Below are 23,725 nucleotides of genomic sequence, written 5' to 3' on the forward strand. Positions count from 1 at the left end.
TGTTGCCATAGGGACAGATAGGTTCTCCAAAACTTCTTGACTCTCATGTAGAATTCACACAAAGCTCTGTCCCCTCTGTTGCTACATATTATCTGCTCCTGGTTAGGCTTTTTTCCCTCAGTTACACCATTCCTATGTCGTCAACAGTAGGAGCACAACCAGGCCACCAGGAGAATGGGCAAACACTGTACAGGTGAAATGGAGGTCAGTCTGAAACCCAAGCAGTGAGGCAGGAGCAATATCTGTTGCTCCTCACTACCACCGCCTCCCCTGCATCACTGAGCTGCCTTTATATTCTTCCATATTCCTCTCAGCCTGTTCCCCACTCCCCCAGCTGTCAATGATCTCCCTTATGTACACAAAGGCATTCTTCCTTCTGTCTGGCCTGGCAATCTTCCTCAATCCTGTTTCATGTGGCAGACTCCTCCTCCCCTTCTTAACTCGCACTGGTATTCCAACCCCAATCTTTTAATCGCATGGTGACATTCTCTATTGCCCTCAACCTCCATGTTTGCGAGCATTTACAATTGTTGCCATTGTGGGTGAAAGTGCATCCTTAAAATATTTCATCCCTTGGAACAGAATCAGAGCAACTGAGCACAGCTCGCCGCCTTAGGACAGGAATGATGAACCAGGAGCAGTGAGTCACACTTTCTACCAGTAAAGAAGGCACTTAAAAGTAAAAGTAGAAATGTAATTTATCCTTTAATGTAAACGCTAGAGAACTTAAGCAACTGAAGAGGGTGCAGAGAGTGCAGGTGTCCTTCTGTCCTTTAGTGGAAGCATCTAAACGACTTCTACTTCTTCACTTTCCGGTCATACGTTCCAGCACCCTGGTAATTTGCAACGTAACCTGTATTTTCTGCTATGTACTCCCTGCCACTGATCCCTTTGCCTTTTCCGCTTTCGTCAAAGCGTTCCTTGTGGGAACCCGTGTACTTAGAGGTGTCTGTCAGTCTTTCAATGCCACCTCCTTTAGTTGCAACCTAGAAGGAGAAACGACATTGAAAAGGTTAGATTTTTTTAAAAATATCTGTCGTTTTCACCATAAATTTGCATTGAGGTCACTGGTCAAATGGGTGAGATTACATTTTTATGTCCAAAACAGATAAAGAGGGACTACAAACTGCTGCATTCATACAAGTTCCACAGGAGATCATGATTACATTTGAGGAAAGGTTTGAAGATAATGGAAGTATTAGGACCTTGTGCTTCACTAGGGTTATTAAAATGGGAATATATGATGCAGGAACCTCAGAAGGTTAAAGCAACTTATGGTCAAGGGGAAGTTTTGGCCAATCAGCCAAATGTTCTGGTCATTGAATACTGCCAATGAGTAAGGAGGTATTCAAACCCCACCTGCTATTGACAGTACTGGGATGAGCCTTCAGTGTCCAGTGTCCAGTGTCCGGATCAATATTGTGAGGAGAGATTGAGAGACTGAATGGAATATTCCATCCACTAGTCTTTCAGGAAGTATAATGTGTGATATGGAAAAAAGTATGTTTGGAATATCATGCAAATGAAACAGTAGGTGTCAAACAGTGAGGTACTGTACTTAATGAAATTGGCCGGAGGTAACTAGGAGTGATATCAATAAGTTTTTATTCCCGTGCCAAGCCTAGTCAGTGTTTGGAAGAAAGAAACATCATTATGAGGCAATGAGTGAGTTTAGGGTTTTGAATGAATAAATTAAAATGATCCAGGACATTTTCAAACTCTCACCTCTATGGGTAGAAGTTCCCACTTGCTTCAAAAGGACAACAATTCTACCAGTGCCTAAGAAGAATAATGTGAGCTGCCTAAATGACTATTGCCTGGTAGCACTCACATCAACAGTGATGAAAGGTTTGAGAGATTGGTTATGACTAGACTGAACTCCTGCCTCAGCAAGGACCTGGACCCATTGCAATTTGCCTATTGCCACAATAGGCCAACGGCAGATTCAATCTCAATGGCTCTTCACACAGTCTTAGACCACCTGGACAATGCAAACACCTATGTCAGGATGCTGTTCATCGACTATAGCTCAGCATTAAACACCATCATTCCCACAATCCTGAATGAGAAGTTACATAACCTGGGCCTCTGTACCTCCCTCTGGAATTGGTCCTTGACTTCCTAACCGGAAGACCACAATCTGTACGGATTGGTGATAACATCTCCTCCTCGCTGACGATCAACACTGGTGCACCTCAGGGGTGTGTGCTTAGCCCACTGCTCTACTCTCTATATACACGTGACTGTGTGGCTAGGCATAGTTCAAATACCATCCATAAATTTGCTGATGATACAACCATTGTTGGTAGAATCTCAGATGGAGAGGAGAGGGTGTACAGGAGCGAGATATGCCAACCAGTGGAGTGGTGTTGCAGCAACAACCTTGTACTCAATATCAGTAAGATGAAAGAGCTGATTATTGACTTCAGGAAGGGTAAAACGAAGGAACACATACCAATTCTCACAGCGAGATCAGAAGTGGTGAGAGTGAGCAGCTTCAACTTCCTGGGTGTCAAGGTCTCTGAGCATCTAACCTGGTCCCAACATGTCAATGCAGTTATAAAGAAGTCCAGGCAGCGACTATTCTTCATTAGGAGTTTGAAGAGATTTGGTATGTCAACAAATACACTCAAAAACTTCTATAGTTGTGCCGTGGAGAGCATTCTGACAGACTGCATCACTGTCTGGTATGGAGGTGGGGGTGAGGAGCGACTACTGGACAGGACTGAAAGAAACTGGAGAATTGTAAATTTAGACGGCTCCATCTTGGGTACTAGCCTACAAAGTACCCAGGACATCTTCAAAGAGCGATGTCTCAGAAAGGCAGCATCCATTATTAAGGATCCCAGCACCCAGAGCATGCCCTTTTCTCATTGTTACCATCAGGTAGGAGATACAGAAACCTGAAGGCACACACTCAGCGATTCAGTGACAGCTTCGTCCCCTCTGCCATCCGATTCCTAAATGGACATTGAATGCACAAACACTACCTTACTTTTTGAATATATATTATTTCTGTTGTTTGCATGATTTTTAATCTATTCAATATATATATACTTTATACTTTATTGTCGCCAAACAATTGATACTAGAACATACAATCATCACTGTGATATTTGATTCTGCACTTCCCGCTCCCTGGATTACAAATACTAAATATTAAAAATATTAAAAATTAGTAAATTAGTACTGTAATTGATTTGCTTATTTATTTATTATTATTTTTTCTTCTTCTTCTATATTATGTATTGCATTGAACTGCTGCTGCTAAGTTAACAAATTACACAGCACATGCCGGTGAGAATAAACCTGATTCTCATTCTGATTCGTCCTCATCCAATGTATTAAAGCAGAACAAAGATCATGAAGCAGAAAGTTATTTTTCCAGAGTGCTAAATAAGAAGGAAGAATTCTCCCTGTCCAGCAGAGGAACACATTCCCAACTTTTTTATGACTTTACCCTGCCTGGGTGGAGGTTGCTTAAGGACCATGGGCTCAATTACTGTCAAGAGGTGAGGAAGAAACTAGTAAAATCAGTCAACCTTCAGTTTGCCTGATGTACTATTTGTGGATAAACTACTGGCGTCCCAAGTTGGTGAAGGACCATGAAAGGTTAATACACTGCAATTTGTGACTTTGCAAATGTACCGATGGGCCTACATTTTGGCAAGGGACTCTCTGTTGAAGCCATGCTTTGGACCATTACCTATTACATATGGCATCCTGAAGAATACTGAGCATGTATTCAAATCAAAACGTACAACTGCAGCAGATTCGGGGATGGACAATGGTTCACTGATAGGGGGGATTGTTGGGTCACACACTTACATTCCTCTATCAAATTCTCTTATTCAAGAGAGGGAGTAGAGATAGCCCAGGAAATTATAGACCAGTGAGTTTTACTTCAGTGGTTGGTAAGTTGATGGAGAAGATCCCGAGAGGCAGGATTTATAAACATTTGGAGAGGTATAATATGATTAGGAATAGTCAGCACGGCTTTGAAAAGGGCAGGCCGTGCCTTACGAACCTGATTGAATTTTTTGAGGAAGTGACTAAAGGATTGATGAAGGAAGAGCAGTAGATGTAGTGTATATGGATTTTAGCAAGGCATTTGATATGGTACCCCATGCAAGGATTACTGAGAAAGTAAAGAGGCATGGAATCCAAGGGGACATTGCTTTGTGGATGCAGAACTGGCTTGCCCACAGAAGACGAAGAGTGGTTGTAGATGAGTCATATCCTGCATGGAGGTCAGTGACCCGTGGTGTGCCTCAGGGATCTGTTCTGGGACCCTTACTCTTCGTGATTTTTATAAATGACCTGGATGAGGAACTGGAGGGGTGGGTTAGTAAATTTGCTGATGACACAAAGGTTGGGGGTGTTGTGGATAGTGTAGAGGGCTTTCAGAGGTTGCAGCGGGACATTGATAGGATGCAAACCTGGGCTGAGAAGTGGCAGAATGGAGTTCAACCCAGAAGTGTTTCATTTTGGTAGGTCAAGTATGATGGCAGTATAATGGTAAGACTCTTGATAGTGTGGTGTATCAGAGGGATCTTGAGGCCCGAGTCCATAGGACACTCAAAGCTGCTATGCAGGTTGACTCTGTGGTTAAGAAGGCATACGGTGTATTGGCCTTCATCAATCGTAGATTTGAATTTAGAAGCCGAGAGGTAATGTTGCAGCTATATAGGACCCTGGTCAGACCCCACTTGGAGTACTGTGCTCAGTTCTGGTCACCTCACTACAGGAAGGATGTGGAAGCCATAGAAAGGGTGCAGAGGAGATTTACAAGGATGTTGCCTGGATTGGGGAGCATGCCTTATGAAAACAGGTTAAGTGAACTCGGCCTTTTCTCCTTGGAGCGATGAAGGATGAGAGGTAACCTGACAGAGCTGTATAAGATGATGAGAGGCATTGATCGTGTGGATAGTCAGAGGCTTTTTCCCAGGGCTGAAATGGCTGCCACAAGAGGGCACAGTTTTAAGGTGCTGGGGAGTAGGTACAGAGGAGATGTCAGGGGTAAGTTTTTTACTCAGAGAGTGGTGAGTGCGTGGAATGGGCTGCCGGCAACAGTGGTAGAGGCGGATACGATAGGGTCTTTTAAGAGAGTTTTGGATAGGTACATGGAGCTTAGAAAAATAGAGGGCTATGGGTAAGCCTAGTAATTTCTAAGGCAGGGACATGTTTGGCACAACTTTGTGGGCCGAAGGGCCTGTATTGTGCTGTAGGTTTTCTATGTTTCTATGTATCTAACATGTATAGTTCTTAATGTTGATGCTCTTCAAGGATAATGCTGGAAGTAGCAGGGGATTCATTCTGTCCAATATACCTGTATTTGATTCTCCAAATAGTGAGCTGGCTAAGAGACTGAGTGAGTGGTGGGTGGAAATGGCTGAAAGACGCAGAGAATCCCTAAGCTCATGCCAATCATTAGCCTTTTCGTTCTTCTAAGATTTGACTTTCCACTTGTATTTTTTTCTCTCTCTGACTTACAAGTCTGCAAATCTGCTGTTTGGCACCCAAGAGAATCTTTCCAAAGCTTCGTTACAGTGCACGTTTATTTGGCTGCTTCCAGAAATATGCTTTTGTCCATCTTGGTGCCAAAGATGGTTTGTCCTGTATGAAACATTTCATGGTCACGCACACAATGGCAAGAGCACAGTCCAGGGGATTCAGGGGCGGGATGAATTCAGCAGCACAGGAATATGGACGGACACATGGAGGTGGAAAGGAAAGCTGTAACCTATTTTCTGGAGGATATATTACAGGTACTCGTGAGCAAGCGTTCCAATGAGACTCGATCTTCAAGCAACCACCTACCACACGTCTTGCTTTGTGAAACCACAGAACTGTAGCCTGGTGGAATCATGCAGTTACCGGAGTAACTAGCACTTGTTTGTGGGATATGATACACTATGGTCATGTGGCAGCTGAGTTTCTCTGGCATGGGAAATATTGTTGTTCCCGAGCAGGGTATCATTTAGGTGGATCTCCACATTTCCACTCCCAGGCCCACACCCTTGAACGCTGCTGATTCCTTCAACACGTACACACAGCCAATAAAATCACTTGGTTTGGGAAGAGCCACCAGCATTGTAAAAGTGGTGTAGATGGCTGGTTTCCATGGAAAATGGCCAACATTCTTGGCCTGACTAATCTGGCATCTTGTGTGTTACAGCTGTCGACTTCTTACAATGAGATTTTACAGATAATTCCTAACCTTTCCATGGATAGAAAATGAAACAGAGAAAAAAATCACTTGACTGAAGTATCCTTGTACTCAAATTAGATTCAGAATCTGGATCTTGCGGGGGGGTGGGGTGTGCTGGTTTTAGATCCCATCCGATGTGTTGTTGCAGAGCCCACTGTCAGCTTGGACTGTGTTCTTAAGAATTCAAGGTGATTTCATTTAAAATTTATTCATTGAATGCCTGTTCTGATGTTCATCCACAACATCTTATGTTCTGTTGGCTGAAACACCCGAGATTACCATTGAATCTTTGACCAATTGCACCCAAAGTGTTGGAGGAACTCAGCAGGTCAGACAGCATCCACAGAAGGGAATAATGAACTGACGTTTCGGACTGAGACCCCCTCATCAGTTCATGAGTCCTGATGAAGATCTCAGCCTGAAATGTCGATACTTCATCTCTTTCAATAGATGCTGCCTGATATGCTGAGTCCTCCCACATTTTTGTGTATTACTCCGGATTTCCAGCATCTGTAGGATCTCTTGTGTTTTTTTGACTAATTGCAATTGCTGGCAAGTACTCCCAAGTGATTTGAGCTTTAAGAATTCCCTCAAAGTGAAGTCAAAGGATGGCAACAAATACACTCGAAAAATCTTGGAGCATTTCATCACATATTGTACTGGGCAGACTTTTCAAGAAGGAGTACACAACATATTTTGAGTAACTACTGTTCAATGCTCTGCCTCCATTGAGGGTGGGTGAGCACATCAGTCGTACAGAAGCTCAACACTGTAGGAACTTCCCTACAGCTCAAAGAGCAGTACACTGATGCAGTGGGTAGAGCCAGAGACCCCGGTTCAATCCTAGTCTTGGGGAATTTGTTTACAGTCCAGGTGCTCTGCTTTCCTCCCATACCCCAAAGAAGATTAAGTGGCCATCACTAATTGCCCCTAGTGATCGGGAAAGAGTGAATGAATCCAAGCAATGCAGGGATAATAGGATCGATTAGGATTGGAATAAATGGGTAGTTTATGATTGAAGCTCACCTGATGGGCTGAAAAGCCTGTAACCAAGCTCTGAACCACTTTGTAACATGCTTGATTGTAGAGTGTCCTGGGTGTAAGCTGGCTAAATTACCAATCTGCTTGGAGGGACTACATCTGCCCACCATGTAAAGCCTGCCATGCATAGTTTGATGGTTTGACCTGAATGGAAAATAATGGCCCCAGAACTCTCTTTACAGAGGGATTGATTTAAGCATTTCATAAAAAATAAGTTCCAAGTCTCATTTCAAGCTCTCTGCTGGAGAGTGCTCTCCAGTTGAACATTTCATCCATTAGAAATTAATTCGTCTGGCCAGTATTTGCTGCAAACACACACATGGTTGTTTTGAATTGACACCATATGCAAATGTGTCTGTGACAGATATATGTTTCTGTGAGCACATACAGATGTACAAGTGTGTGTGATGTGATCTATATTATCTCTGTGTTCTGAGTATACATACAGTAGATAATATGCTCAGGAAGTCGATGACATGGCTGTATATCTTCTGAAGGATCTGATGAAATGAACCAAAGTCTGCTTCATTCTATTGGTTCCAGTCAGAAGAAGAGAATGAGTTCAGGAATTTTAAGTGTTCAATATCTCAATATAAAAGCCAGAAACTGGAGGGAAGTTAATGGAATCTTATGGAGACATTTGAAACTGCATGATTCAGCTTCAGATCTGAGTTTGTAATTAGGTTGGGTCAACACACTTACTGTTACTCCGAGGTTAGCTGGGTCTTTTCCAGCTATTAAACCATAAATTGACTGAAGTGCATCTTCTTGACTTTGTCCTTTGAACCTCTTTGGAGCGAGTTCTCTCAGAGCCGCTTTGAACTCTTCAAAGTTGATCACCCGAGCTGATTTGGCCCTGGAATTAAAACATAATTGTAGATTAACTTTCTCTTATTGTTTCCGGATTGGACTGGCATTAAAAATTGTAAATACAAAGCAGGAAATGTTGTAAATACTGAGCAAGTCAAACAGCGTTTATGGAGAAAAAAAACGGAAATATGATTATCGCTCAAGAATCTATAATGTAAAATCTGTTTCTCTTTCATTTGATGCAACCTGATATATTGAATGTAACCAGTAGTTCTAGACTCATTTTTCTAACATCTACAATATAATTATTGTTCAGCAATAACAACTGGACAAACCAGCAAGGCCAATATTTATTGGAAATCCCTGTTGGCCATTCAGAAGTCACCTTGTTGAAATGTTGCCGTTCTTCAGGTGATGAGATTCCAGCTGTGCTGCTGGATAGAGAGAAACAAGATCCAGCTGCAAAAAGGAATACGTTTCCAAAGCAGATGGTGTGCAATTTGCCAAGGAACCTGGAGTTTGAGATGTTCCCATGTGGCCATGGAGACCGAGGTAGCCTGTCTGGGAGGTGCAGTCAGAGTAGATTAGAGCAGTAACGACTGTACTTTCTATAGCAGACTGTGTCCTCTATGAGACTGTTGTTATTCCCCTACGCGTCTTGTGGCAACCTTGCCCTTTTTTTTAGCATTTAGATTGATAGATAGACATACTTTATTGATCCCAAGGGAAATTGGGTTTCGTTACAATTGCACCGACCAAGAATAGAGTATAAATATAGCAATATAAAATCATAAATATTAAATAACAATATGTAAATTATACCAGGAAATAAGTCCAGGACCAGCCTACTGGCTCAGGGTGTCTGACCCTCCAAGGGAAGAGTTGTAAAGTTTGATAGCCACAGACAGGAATGACTTCCTATGACGCTCTGTGCTGCATCTCGGTGGAATGAGTCTCTGGCTGAATGTACTCCTGTGCCCAACCAGTACATTATGTAGTGGATGGGAGACATTGTCCCAGATGGCAATGCAACTTAGACAGCATCCTCTTTTCAGACACCACCGTGAGAGAGTCCAGTTCCATCCCCACAACATCACTGGCCTTACGAATGAGTTTGTTGATTCTGTTGGTGTCTGCTACCCTCAGCCTGCTGCCCCAGCACAAAACAGCAAACATGATCGCACTGGCCACCACAGACTCATAGAACATCCTCAGCATCATCCGGCAGATGTTAAAGGACCTCAGTCTCCTCAGGAAATAGAGACGGCTCTGACCCTTCTTGTAGACAGCCTCAGTGTTCTTTGACCATTTTGTCTATTTTTATGAGGCCGAGTTGCTAGCTTGATGCTCAACCCAGCATGGATGGAAAGCGTGCAAGGAGCCAGCCGGATTCGAACCGGGGACCACTCACCTCAAAACCTGGTGCTGATGCTACTACACCACCGGCCAGCACATGATCCTGTGGCAGAGGGAATAAATATTTAAGGTGCTGGATACAGAACTAATCCAGTGAGCTGCATAGTCCTGAATATTGTTGAAATTCTTGAGTGTTGTTGGATTTGCATGAACCTTGCTAAATTCTGGTAGGTGATGGAAGGACCTTGGGGTATCGGAATGTGTTTTGTTTGTTGCGGGATACTTGGCTTCTGATGAATGGACTTCTTGAAGTGTCTCAGTTCAAAACACTGACTCTTTATTCCTCTCCACTGATGTGCCTGAACTGCTGAGTTTCTCCAGCATTTTATGGTGTGTGTTGCTCTGGCTTTCTAGCAACTGCAAAATCTGTTGTGTTTATTCACTTTTTAGCCTGTTCTCACAGCTGTAGTATCTATGTGGCTGGTCAAATTGAGCCTCGAATCGATGATGACCTCCAGGATATTGATGGGAAATGGGTTGCTGAAGATAATGCCTTTCGATATCAAAGGTAGATGATTGGGCTCTGTATATGGAAGATATTCATTGCCAGGTGCTTCAGAATCATAAGTGTCTCCTGCTACCTGTGCCTGAAGTTTGTCTAGATCTTGCTGCGTACAGACAAGGATTGTTTTGTATGCTGAGGAGTTGTGAATGGAACCGAACATTGTGTGGTCAAATAAAGATTCAAAGATTCAAAAAAACTTTATTGTCATTCTAACGTACATCAGCTCTGCAGGGCAGAATGAGACAGCGTTTCCCAGGGACAGTGCAATCATAACATAACAAACGCAACACTAAATAATAAACATAACAATAAATAGTAAAACACAACAGCCACATGTCAGTTAAAATCAAGTTATAATTGTCCAGTGCAGGTTAAAAGTGTCCAAAGCAGAGTAAGGTAGAGCAACTATTTAGCAGTCTGACTGCCTGTGGGAGGAAGCTGTTTAGTAGCCTTGTGGTTTTAGTTTTGATGCTCCTGTAATGTTTGCCTGATGGCAGAAGAGCAAACAGTTCATGGAGAGGGTGTGAGGGGTCTTTAATGATTTACCATGTCTTCTGGAGGCATCGACTCTGAAAGAGGTCTTGGACTGAAGGTAGGGAGACCCCAATAACCTTCTCTGCTCCCCTAACCACCCTCTGCAAGGCTTTTTTGTCGACAGCGCTGCAGCTTGTGATGCAAAAGGTCAGCACACTCTCAACCACGCCTCTGTAGAATGTAGTTAAGATTTTAGTGGGGAGTGATGCTTGTTTAAGCTTCCTCAGAAAGTGCAGTCTCTGCTGGGCCCGTTTCACAATCCCAGTGGTGCTCCTGGACCAGGTGAGATTGTCCGAGATCTACACCCCAAGGAACTTGATGTTTTCTGCTTTCTCCACTGTGGGGCTGCTGATGCTGAGGGGTGTGTGCTCAGGCTGAGACTGTCTGAAATCAGCGATCATCTCCTTGGTTTTGGTGACATTAAGCATCAAGTTGTTATCCCTGCACCAGCTCTCTGGTGTTTGACTTCCTCTCTGTACATTGTTTCGTCATTTTTGCTGATGAGCCCCACCACTGTGATATCATCAGCAAATTTAATGATTAGGTTCTCCTTGAATTCGGCTGCACAGTCATGTGTTAGCAGTGTAAACAGCAATGGGCTAAGCACACAGCCTTGTGGGGATCCAGTGCTCAGTGTGATGGAGTCAGAGATGTTCCTGCCAACACGGACTGACTGTGGTCTCTCTGTTAAGAAATTCAGAATCCAGCGACACGTGGCAGTGTTAAGGCCAGGCAGCGACAGTTTCTCCACTAGTCTCTGCGGGATGATGGTCTTGAACGCTGAACTGAAATCAATATACAGGATTCTGGCATAAGTGTCTTTGTTGTCCAAGTGAGAGAGAACTGTGTGCAGTGTGGTGGATATTGCATGCTCCGTAGAGCGATTTGGACGATAAGCAAACTGTAGAGGATCCAGTGATGAGGGGAGGCTGGCTGTGATATGAGGCTTGACAAGCCGTTCAAAAATAGACCTCTAGACCTTATGATGCAAGGAATGCCTTCAAGGAAGCTGTTGAAGATGGTTGGGCTGAGGATACTCTCCTGCAGTGATATCCTGGCACATCAAAATTTTTCTCAGGCTGCCCTGGTAATTTTTTGCCAATGCCTTAAATATTGAACCATCTGCTAATGGAAATAGCTTCCCCATATTTACCTTACCTAAACCAGATGAAACCTTGTACACCTTTAACAAAAGTCCTCTCCACTGAGTGTAGAACCACCAATTTCTTCAGTCAAATCTTGAGGCCAAACGTCCCTCCTCCCTAGAACCATTCCAGTAAATCTCCGCTGTATTTTCTCCAGAATCTCCATCTGTGTGGTTATCAGAATTGGATGCATGATTATAGTTGTGACCTAACTGGTGTTTTGTACTGTTCAACATTGCTTTGTATTGCTCTATGAATTCTGAATCACAGATGTTTACCACTCTCAAGGATAGGCGGCCATCTACACCCAGGTCCTTTGGTACCTGCATCTCCCTTTGAAACCTGGCTGGATTTATCCCTGCAGTCTATCATTTCTCCCCAGACACAGCACTAAAATAAATGACTTTGCAGGTTTATATGCAGACAAGTAAACACACTACAGTGCACATTACAGGGAGTTTTTCTGATATTTCATAGTCTGCATCTTCGCTCACTGTCCCTATAGTTCAAACACTGAATACTCTATGAGACCGGACGTCCAAATCGCTAAAGCGTTTCTATAGTCCACAAGGCACAATCAGATGATAAATGAAGCATGAAGGTTGGCACATCCAAGACAAGGTGACTGACAGTTTGCTCTCTCAACCCTATGTTGTCATCATTGACCTCGATGCTCGGTTGATTGCTTTGCTGGAGTGGGTGGATTAAAATGATGGATGGGTTAAACTTTGAGAAGTGAAATAATTTTATTATTTACTGTCCTCACGTATTCCATTCTGTTGGTGGCCTTCAATTGCTCAGGACTTTATGATTGTCTCAGGGCTCCTGGGAGTTGCAGACTACTGTGACTACAACATTTAGTCCAATCTGATGGGAATGGAATTGTAAGTGCTATCCTCGAGGATAAACTGGATGATAGAGAATTATGTAATAACATTTAATTAGTATTTATTATTGTCACATGTACCGAGGTACAGTGAAAATCTTGTTTGGCATACCATCCATACAGATCATTTCATTACAGCAGTGCACTGAGCGAGTATAAGGAAAACAATAGCAGACTAGTCATCACATCGCTCGGTCCAAGATTTGCATTGTCAAATTGGCTTGATGTACTTTCTATTGTGAGGAAAATTTCAGCAAGTTTATGCAATAAAATGAGTACGAGCAGTTTTATTGAGCTTTACCCAGGGCATGCCCTTTTCTCACTGTTACCATCAGGTAGGAGGTACAGAAGCCTGAAGACACACACTCAGCGATTCAGGAACAGCTTCTTCCCCTCTGCCATCCGATTCCTAAATGGACATTGAACCCGTGAATACTACCTCACTTTTTTTTAATATACAGTATTTCAGTTCTTGCACTTTTAAAAAAAAATCTATTCAATATACATAGCAGGCCAGGCAGCATCTCTAGGAAGAGGTACGTTTGACGTTTCAGGCCGAGACCCTTCGTCAGGACTAACTGAAGGAAGAGTTAGTAAGAGATTTGAAAGTGGGAGGGGGAGGGGGAGATCCAAAATGATAGGAGAAGACAAAGGGGGGAGGGATGGAGCCAAGAGCTGGACAAGTGATTGGCAAAAGGGGATATGAGAGGATCATGGGACAGGAGGTCCGGGAAGAAAGATGGGGGGGGGGAACCCAGAGAATGGGCAAGGGGTATAGTCAGAGGGACAGAGAGAGAAAAAGGAGAGTGAGAGAAAGATTGTGTGTATAAAAATAAATAACGGATGGGGTACGAGGGGGAGGTGGGGCATTAGCGGAAGTTAGAGAAGTCGATGTTCATGCCATCAGATTGGAGGCTACCCAAACGGAATATAAGGTGTTGTTCCTCCAACCTGAGTGTGGCTTTATCCTTACAGTAGAGGAGGCCGTGGATAGACATGTCAGAGTGGGAATGGGATGTGGAATTAAAATGTGTGGCCACTGGGAGATCCTGCTTTCTCTGGCAGACAGAGCGTAGGTGTTCAGCAAAGCGGTCTCCCAGTCTGCATCGGGTCTCGCCAATATATAGAAGGCCACATCGGGAGCACCGGACGCAGTATATCACCCCAGCCGACTCACAGGTGAAGTGTTGCCTCACCTGGAAGGACTGTTTGGGGCCCTGAATGGTGGTAAGGAGGAAGTGTAAGGGCATGTGTAGCACTTGTTCCACTTACAAGGATAAGTGCCAGGAGAGAGATCAGTGGGGAGGGATGGGGGGGACGAATGGACAAGGGAGTCGCGTAGGGAGCGATCCCTGTGGAAAGCAGAGAGAGTGGGGGAGGGAGAGACGTGCTTAGTGGTGGGATCCTGTTGGAGGTGGCGGAAGTTACGGAGAATAATATGTTGGACCCGGAGGTTGGTGGGGTGGTAGGTGAGGACAAGGGGAATCCTATTCCTAGTGGGATGGCCTATTCCTAGTTGTAAAGATGAAGCCACACTCAGGTTGGAGGAACAACACCTTATATTCCGTCTGGGTAGCCTCCAACCTGGTGGCATGAACATCGACTTCTCTAACTTCCGCTAATGCCCCACCTCCCCATCGTACCCCATCTGTTATTTATTTTTATACACACAATCTTTCTCTCACTCTCCTTTTTCTCCCTCTGTCCCTCTGACTATACCCCTTGCCCATGCTCTGGGTTCCCACCACCCCCTTGTCTTTCTTCCCGGACTTCCTGTCCCATGATCCTCTCATATCCCCTTTGCCAATCACCAGACCAGCTCTTGGCTCCATCCCTCCCCCTCCTGTCTTCTCCTATCATTTTGGATCTCCCCCTCCCCCTCCCACTTTCAAATCTCTTACTAACTCTTCCCTCAGTTAGTCCTGACGAAGGGTCTCGGCCTGAAACGTCGACTGTACCTCTTCCTAGAGATGCTGCCTGGCCTGCTGCGTTCACCAGCAACTTTGATGTGTGTAGCTTGAATTTCCAGCATCTGCAGAATTCCTGTTGTATTCAACATACATAATTGATTTACTTGTTTATTTATTATTTTTATTTTATTTTTTTTCTCTCTCTCTCTGCTAGATTATGTATTGCATTGAACTGCTGCTGCTAAGTGAACAAATTTCACGTCACATGCCGGTGAGAATAAACCTGATTCTGATTCTGACTCTGGAAGTGGCTGCTACCTACTTTACTTTGGAAAATAGAATATCCACATCGGTTGAGGTGACTGTTTTACCATCGATTATGTTGCAGTCTTTGCACAGTTTGCACCAGTTTTTCCCATTCATTTCATTCCCAGTTGACTTAGTATCCCCATGCATTGCAAATTTTTTGAAAGACTCATGCAGAGCTTGCGTATTTGTTGATGTTCCTGCCATTCTTCAGTTTCTGTGGTTTATTCAGTTGTCCTGTGTAAAATAAAAAGAGGGATTTGAAAGGAAATTATCTAAAACCATTGGAAAAGAAATTGTATTCTACAACTGAAGAGATGGAAATATCTCCAATCTTTACACTGAAGTTGCTTTACTGAGTAGGGAGTGCTGATGAATGGGAAATACTGTCCCTCCGCCAAAATGGCTGATTAAACATTAGCAAAGTTTAAAAGGCATTTAAACAGACACATGATCAGGTATTCCTTGAAGGGTAAGACATGACATTAGAATGGCATTTAAAACTAGTGAATAGATGTATGTTAGTTGGAGGGATATAGGTCATATATGCCCACCATTGAGAACATCTACCATAAACGCTGCCTGGGCAGGGCGAAAAGCATTATCAGGGATGCATCTCACCCTAACCGTGGACTTTTTACTCTCCTCCCATCCGGTAGGCACTACAGGAGCCTCCGCTCCCACACCAGCAGACACAGGAAGAGCTTCTTCCCTGAGGCTGTGACACTGCTGAACCTCACATCACCGCGCTAAGCAGTATTGCACCCATATTGTACTGTCTCAGTACTTTTATATTTATGTGCTGTAGCACTTTTTTAATTCGCAATTATTTTGTAAATAACACTATTCTTTGCATTTCTGATCAGATGCTAAATGCATTTCATTGGCTTTGTATCTGTACTCGGCACAATGGCAGTAAAGTTGAATCTAATCTAATATACAAACAAATGTGCTGTTTAAATGAGCGTCATGGTTGGCACAGATATTGTGGGCAAATGGCCTGTTTCTGTACTGTAGTGTTCAGTATTTCGTGTTCTGTGCTAACTGGTCAGACCTGTTCGAATGAGCAAGTACATCAGCGAGGAGCTTTCCTGCATTCCTTTGCTATTCAGCAGTGTTTGAAGAATTCTCAGACTCAGCCAAGCCAAAGAAGAACTACAGTATAACTTAATTCTTTAATTTTAAAATCCGATAAACTTGAACTATATTTTATACCCCTGAAATAGCTCACCTAATATCCTAAAGCGTCTACAGAAGGATCATTCCTCTTGTTTGAACTCTTAAGGGCAGCATTGACCTTCCTTGCTTCTGCAGCCATGGCAACATCAAAGCTGTGCAATAAGTCAACAATGCCCATTATTATCATCTGAATCCTGAGATCTGATTGGTGGAAGGATATTTTTATAAATATTATGATTTGATTTTTGCCAAATAATTTTCCAGATTGTATAATATTTAATAATGATAATGGTGATAAAGTCAAAGGTCACCCATTAACCTTCAATTGGCCCAGTATTGCTAGTAATCTCTTCAATGTTCAACCTCCTTACTTCACTGCCCAGAGAGGTTATTGTAAATCAGATTGAGGGCTTATGCACTTATTTGGTTTCTGAAAAAAAGATGCACCCTGTTTTCTTAGTAGAGAGTGCAGAAAGGAAGCTAGGAAGCTAATGAGCTCCAAGCCCATCCAGATAATAAAGAAATCAACTTCATTGTCATAGAGTCATCTCTCTGTATACCCATGACTGTCTCACCACCCACAGCTCCAATCTGCTAATTAAATTTGCTGACTACATGACACTGATTGGCCTAATCTCAAACAATAACAAGGCAGCCTACAGAGGGGTAGTTATCACCCTGACACAGTGGTATCAAGAAAACAATCTCTCCCTCAATGTCGCAAAAACAAACGAGCTGGTTGTGAACTAAAGGAGGAATGGAGACAGGCTAACCCCCTATTGACATCAATGGATCTGGGGTTCAGAGGGTGAACAGCTTTACGTTCCTCAGCATAAACGTAACCGAGGATCTCACGTGGTCTGTACATAACGGCTGTGTTTTGAAAAAGGCACCACAGCGCCTCTTTCATCTCAGACAGTTGAAGAAGTTTGGTATGTGCCCCCACATCCTAAGAACTTTCTACAGGGGCATAATTGAGAGCATCCTGACTGGCTGCATCACTGCCTGGTATGGGAACTGTACTTCCCTCAATCGCAGGACTCTGCAGAGAGTGGTGCTGACAGCCCAGTGCATCTGTAGATGTGAACTTCCCACTATTCAGGACGTTTACAAAGACAGGTGTGTAAAAAGGGCCCAAAGGATCATTGGGGACCCGAGTCACCCCAACGACAAACGCTCCAGCTGCTACCATCCGGGAAACGGTACTGCAGTATAAACGCCAAGACCAACAGGCTCTGGGACAGCTTCTTCCACCAGGCCATCAGACTGATTAATTCATGCTGACACAATTGTATTTCTATGCTATATTGACTATCCCTTTTTTTACTCCTCACGTATTTGAAGGATGTTAGTAATAAAGTCAATTCAATTCAGTAAACCATGTGTAAGATGACCATTTTTTCCATCTGCACTAATCTTCATTTGCTGTACTGTAGGTCCAAGTCTCTCTGTGCCCTGCCCTGTCCAGGTACCTCTGAAACAGGATTATTGCATCCAGATACACTGCTTCCTGTGACAGTGTGTTCCTGATATCAATCATTACTATATATATCAAAAACTTTCTCCTCAGATCCCCTTTAATATGCCTTCCTCTTACCTTAAACCTATGCCTTCTTGTTTTTGATGCCCTGTCGATGGGAAAAAGATTCTGAATATCTACCCTATCTATGCCTCATAATTTCATATTCTCCAGATACATACACTCAAGATTGTTCAGGACTTGATCCTGCATACAAAAAAAGCACTGAAATGGAGTAAATCAATTACATTTAGGAAAAATTGCTTCACGTGTGATTAATCTATCAATAGTGTAATCATTTTTCAGTCAGCTTGTATTGAAATTCAAAGGTCAATTTTAATATCAGAGAAATGTATACAATGCACATCCTGAAATGCTTTTTCTTTACAATTGGTCATTATAATAGCTATGACAGCCTGCAACATTTTAGTCGAATTGTCAGAAAGGAATCAAAAAGGATAAATTTTTTACTCCCATATTTTATAATGGCACAGACAGAGAGCATTCATCCCTCTGACTTTCTATTGACCGATAGAGCAAACCCTTTCCTCCACTGATCTCCTCCTCTATCCTACCCTCCCCACTTTCCAGTCCGTTCCCCACAGATTTCAACATTGTAGGTGTGATTTACGGGGCCGCTTAACCTCCCAATGAGCCGTCGTTGGGACGTGGGAGAGAGCACGGGAGATGATGCAGACAACGGACCACAGCGGAGGTCAGGACTGATTGTAGATCACTGGGACAGTGAAGCAGCAGTACTGCAAGCCACTCATGCTCGCATTGAAAAAAATCCAAAACCTGAGCTTATCTAAAGAATCATCTCTTTCTGTCTCCAGTCCTGCCGAAGGGTCTCGGCCTGAAACGTTGACTGTACTTTTCTCCATAGGTGTTGCCTGGCCTGCTGGGTTCCTCCAGCACTTTGTGTGTGTTGGTCAGAATCAGAATCAGTTTCATTATCACCGGCATATGTCGTGAAATTTGTTCAATTAGCGGCAGCAGTTCAATGCAATACATGATAATATAGAAAGAAAAGAAATAAGTAAATCAATTACACTAAGCATGTATTGTGTATTAAATATTTAGATTAAAAATAGTGCAAAACAGAAATAATATATATTTTTTAAAAGTGAGCTGGTGTTCATGGGTTCAATGTCCATTTAGGAATCGGATGACAGAGGGGAAGAATCTGCTCCTGAATCGCTGAGTGTGTGCCTTCAGGCTTCTGTACCTCCTCCCTGATGGTAGCAATGAGAAGAGGGCATGTCCTGGGTGCTGGAAGTCCCTAATGACAGTCACCGCGTTTCTGAGGCAACGCTCCTTGAAGATGTTCTGGATACTATGGAGGCTACTCCCAACATGGAACTGACTAGTTTACAACTTTCTGTAGCTTCTTTCAGCCCTGTGTAATAGCCCACCCCGATACCAGGCGGTGTTGCAGCCTGTCACAATGCTCTTGTAGAAGTTTTCGAGTGTTCTAGGTGACAGGCTTTCCTACAAGTTTTACATTAACACTCATCAGTTGCAGTTTTTTCCTTTTGGTTGATGATCACAGAAATCTTACATTACATTTGGCAGCAATTTTTACTGGTGGCATCTCACCATCACTGCTTATTCCTTGGCAACCGGCTGTAGACCTTACATTCAATTTCCAAACTAGGAGTACACATCCATTTTGAAATACAATATAAACAATGTACCATGATAAGCCTGATTAGGCAGGGACCAACCCTGTGTTCAAAGTTCAAAATAGATTTATTATCAAAGTATATATGCAGTATACAACCCTGGTATTTGTCTTCCCACAAGCAACCACAAAACAAAGAAACACCATGGAACCCGTCCAAAGAAAAACATCAAACGCCCAACGTGCAAAAGAACTAATCGTGCTGTGGAGGAAGATATGAGTTAAAGATTTTGATGGACAAAGGGTTAATATTGGTTTTTTGAGTCTGGAAACCCATTTGCAGTTTACTTTGTTACAGATATGGCCGAGCTTTCAGCAGAGATGATTCTTTTAGAATAAATACTTGCAGTTGCCCATCTTGTAAGAATTAGACTCTGGGATATGAGACAAATTGTTTGTTGATATATAGTTGCACACGGGACTGTTGTTATGGGTATAGTTTATCACAAGAGAACTGCATGTGACCCGAGCTTTTCTAATTCACAAGGTTAATCAAACAGCCTTTGCTTTGGCAATCGATATGTACGCGCATAACAGGAGCTGTGCTCTCTGTATTATTTGGAGTTCAAACCCACTGTTAGTGGTTCCACTCCCCATGATATTGTGAATAAATCCCTCTTTACTTCATAGTCCATGTCTAATTTACTTGTGATCAACTTCAGTCAAATTTCCTTAGCAAATTAATTTCCCTAACGTGTGCAAATGGCAAAAATCGAGCGAGAAACACAGAATAAAAACCATTAAGCCTCAGAGTCATTTAAACAGTCTAGGGATGTTCAGTTTAATTTCATGCTGTGTTGTTTGTTGACTACAGGTCACAGAACCACCCCACCCACATTAAAATAGGACAAATAGCCATAAAAAAGGGGTAATCAGAAACACATAGAACATGAACTGCAGAGTCCAAACCACAAACCATCTCAATTAGACCTTGCCCCAGACCTAGGACTCCGGGAGCTGAGAGTGAGAGGGAGAGAGAGGGACCTGTCAAACGCAGGCAGCTGCCACTGAACACCCACCTGCCTTCCATTTTTGTCCTTGTCGATTTCAATCTTGCTCAACGCTCTAATTGGCAAGAAACGGAGTTGATCATGGGCTGACACCTCATCTCTAGGCTTTTTGGCCTCCAGCCCATTCACTTTGCTCGAAATCTCGCCAAACTCCCTCGGAGATAGCAAACCGCCAGATTGCTCAATCGACCAGAAAACACACTATCAAAAAATGTAAATCACAGGTTCCAACTGCACGCAGCTTAGTAGCAGAATCATATTTGAAAGAAGATGTGTCAAAGTAGTTTTGCAAACAGTCTGAAGGGAGTCGCCTTTGGTCATGATGTTTGCAGGCACCATCTTCTTCCATATCCAGAGAGAAGACCTACTCATGCCTTCATTGACCAAGTGTGTTCTTCACAATGCATTTTCACTTGTGTTGAGAATAGTTGATTAAACAAATAGAGACAAATATGTGAATCATAAACACGAGGTAGTCTACAAATGCTGGAAATCCAACGTCCATGGCCTCCTCTTGTGCCAAGATGAGGCCACCCTCCCGGTGGAGGAGCAACACATCATACTCCATCTGGGTAGCCTCCAGCCTGCTGGCATGAACATCGATTTCTCCTTCTGATAAATAAATGTGCCCTCCCATTCCCCTCTCTGACCTTTTACCTCTTCTAACTTGCCTATTATTTCACCCTGGATCCCCTCCTCCTTCCCTTTCTCCAATGGTCCTCTCTCCTCTCCAATCAGATTCCTTCTTCTCCAGCCCTTGACCTCTCCCACCCAGCTGGCTTCACCTATCACCTTTTAGCCAGCCACCTTCCCCCACCTTTTTATACTGGCATCTTCCCCCTTTCTTCTCAGTTCTGAAGAATGGTCCAACTATGAATTTTAATATGGATACCATTTGTGAAATTGTAGCCCATTGTAAGTTATGAATTATATCATTTCAAGGAATGAAGGAATATATGCAATAAAGGAACAGCAGTTATAATGGGTGACTTCAATCTACATATAGAGTGGGTGAACCAAATTGGTAAGGGTGCTGAGGAAGAGGATTTCTTGGAATGTATGCGGGATGGTTTTTTGAACCAACATGTCGAGGAACCAACTAGAGAGCAGGCTATTCTAGACTGGGTATTGAGCAATGAGGAAGGGTTAATTAGCAATCTTGTTGTGAGAGGCCCCTTGAGTAAGAGTGACAATAATATGGTGGAATTCTTCATTAAGATGGAGAGTGACATAGTTAATTCAGTAACAAAGGTTCTGAACTTAAAGAAGGGTAACTTTGAAGGTATGAGACGTGAATTAACTAAGATAGACTGGCAAATGACACTTAAAGGGTTGATGGTGGATATGCAATGGCAAGCATTTAAAGATCACATGGATGAACTACAACAATTGTTCATCCCAGTTTGGCAAAAGAATAAATCAGGGAAGGTAGTGCACCCTGGCTGACAAGGGAAATTAGGGATAAGATCAATTCCAAAGAAGAAGCATACAAATTAGCCAGAAAACGTGGCTCACCTGAGGACTGGGAGAAAGTCAGAGTCCAGCAGAGGAGGACAAAGGGCTTAATTAGGAAGGGGAAAAAAGATTATGAGAGAAAACTGGCAGGGAACATAAAAACTGACTGTAATAGCTTTTGTAGATATGTGAAAAGAAAAAGATTGGTTAAGACAAATGTAGGTCCCCCTACAGACAAGAAACAGCTGAATTGATTATGGGGAGCAAGGACATGGCAGACCAATTGAATAATTACTTTGGTTCTGTCTTCACTAAGAAGGACATAAATAATCTTCCTTAAATAGTAGGGGACAGAGGGTCTAGTGAGATGGAGGAACTGAGGGAAATACATGTTAGTAGAGAAGTGGTGTTAGGTAAATTAAAGGGATTAAAGGCAGATAAATCCCCAGGGCCAGATGGTCTGCATCCCAGAGTGCTTAAGGAAGTAGCCCAAGAAATAGTGGATGCATTAGTGATAATTTTTCAAAACTCTTAAGATTCTGGACTAGTTCCTGAGGATTGGAGGGTGGCTAATGTAACCCCACTATTTAAAAAAGGAGGGAGAGAGAAACTGGGGAATTATAGACCGGTTAGCCTAACGTCGGTGGTGGGGAAACTGCTGGAGTCAGTTATCAAAGATGTGATAACAGCACATTTGGAAAGTGGTGAAATCATCGGACAAAGTCAGCATGGATTTGTGAAAGGAAAATCATGTCTGAGGAATCTCATAGAATTTTTTGAGGATGTAACTAGTAGAGTGGATAGGGGAGAATCAGTGGATGTGGTATATTTGGATTTTCAAAAGGCTTTTGACAAGGTCCCACACAGGAGGCTAGTGTGCAAACTTAAAGCACACGGTATTGGGGGTATGGTATTGATGTGGATAGAGAATTGGTTGGCAGACAGGAAGCAAAGAGTGAGAATAAACGGGACCTTTTCTGAATGGCAGGCAGTGACTAGTGGGGTACCACAAGGCTCAGTGCTGGGACCCCAGTTGTTTACAATATATATTAATGACTTGGATGAGGGAATTAAATGCAGCATCTCCAAGTTTGCGGATGACACGAAGCTGGGCGGCAGTTTTAGCTGTGAGGAGGATGCTAAGAGGATGCTGGGTGACTTGGATAGGTTGGGTGAGTGGGCAAATTCATGGCAGATGCAATTTAATGTGGATAAATGTGAGGTTATCCACTTTGGTGGCAAAAACAGGAAAACAGATTATTATTTGAATGGTGATTGATTAGGAAAAGGGGAGGTGCAATGAGACCTGGGTGTAATTATACACCAGTCATTGAAAGTGGGCACGCAGGTACAGCAGGCAGTGAAAAAGCGAATGGTATGCTGGCATTCATAGCAAGTGGATTCGAGTACAGGAGCAGGGAGGTACTACTGCAGTTGTACAAGGCCTTGGTGAGACCCCACCTGGAGTATTGTGTGCAGATTTGGTCCCCTAATCTGAGGAAAGAAATCCTTTCCATAGAGGGAGTACAAAGAAGGTTCACCAGATTGATTCCTGGGATGGCAGGACTTTCATATGATGAAAGACTGGATTGACTAGGCTTATACTCGTTGGAATCTAGAAGATTGAGGGGGGATCTTATTGAAATGTATAAAATCCTAAAGGGATTGGACAGGCTAGATGCAGAAAGATTGTTCCCAATGTTGGCGAAGTCCAGAACGAGGGTCATAGTTTGAGGATAAAGGGGAAGCCTTTTAGGACCGAGATTAGGAAAAACTTCTTCACACAGAGAGTGGTGAATCTGTGGAATTCTCTGCCACAGGAAACAGTTGAGGCCAGTTCATTGGCTATATTTAAGAGGGAGTTAGATATGGCCCTTGTGGCTAAAGGGATGGAGGGAAGGCTGGTGCAGGGTTCTGAGTTGGATGATCAGCCATGATCATACTGAATGGTGGTGCAGGCTTGAAGGGCCGAATGGCCTACTCCTGCACCTATTTTCTATGTTTCTATGTTTCTATGTTGCAACATGTGTTAGATTCTTCATATCATCAGCGAGGCCATGTGGAGTTGATTCAACACAACTCTTTTCCACTGTAAGGGAGAGGTGGGATATGCT

At 43.1% G+C, this 23,725-nt stretch overlaps 1 protein-coding gene across 1 annotated transcript; it reads right to left on the minus strand.

The window, feature by feature from the left end:
- Positions 1-722: 722 nt before the first annotated feature.
- On the minus strand, positions 723-20,248 carry LOC140210264 (tubulin polymerization-promoting protein family member 3-like). Its single transcript, XM_072279139.1, has 4 exons — positions 20,166-20,248; positions 14,781-15,001; positions 7,955-8,108; positions 723-986 (listed from the first exon to the last, which is right to left on the minus strand). Exons 2-4 carry the CDS (start codon positions 14,969-14,971, stop codon positions 798-800), a joined length of 534 nt encoding a protein of 177 aa, XP_072135240.1. The 5' UTR covers positions 14,972-15,001; positions 20,166-20,248; the 3' UTR covers positions 723-797.
- Positions 20,249-23,725: the final 3,477 nt, after the last annotated feature.

Source organism: Mobula birostris, chromosome 15 (genome assembly GCF_030028105.1).
Source record: "Mobula birostris isolate sMobBir1 chromosome 15, sMobBir1.hap1, whole genome shotgun sequence".
In the NCBI taxonomy this organism is placed as follows: domain Eukaryota; kingdom Metazoa; phylum Chordata; class Chondrichthyes; order Myliobatiformes; family Myliobatidae; genus Mobula; species Mobula birostris.

What these genes read in the sequence shown, in the direction of transcription:
- LOC140210264 (XM_072279139.1), bottom strand. Translation starts at nt 14,971, where the DNA reads ATGGCAGGAACATCAACAAATACGCAAGCTCTGCATGAGTCTTTCAAA. An exon ending in ATTCTATTTTCCAAAGTAAA is followed by an intron (nt 8,109 to 14,780) that starts GTAGGTAGCAGC and finishes TTTTAATTCCAG; the next exon opens with GGCCAAATCAGCTCGGGTGA. An exon ending in CAGCTAACCTCGGAGTAACA is followed by an intron (nt 987 to 7,954) that starts GTAAGTGTGTTG and finishes TTCTCCTTCTAG; the next exon opens with GTTGCAACTAAAGGAGGTGG.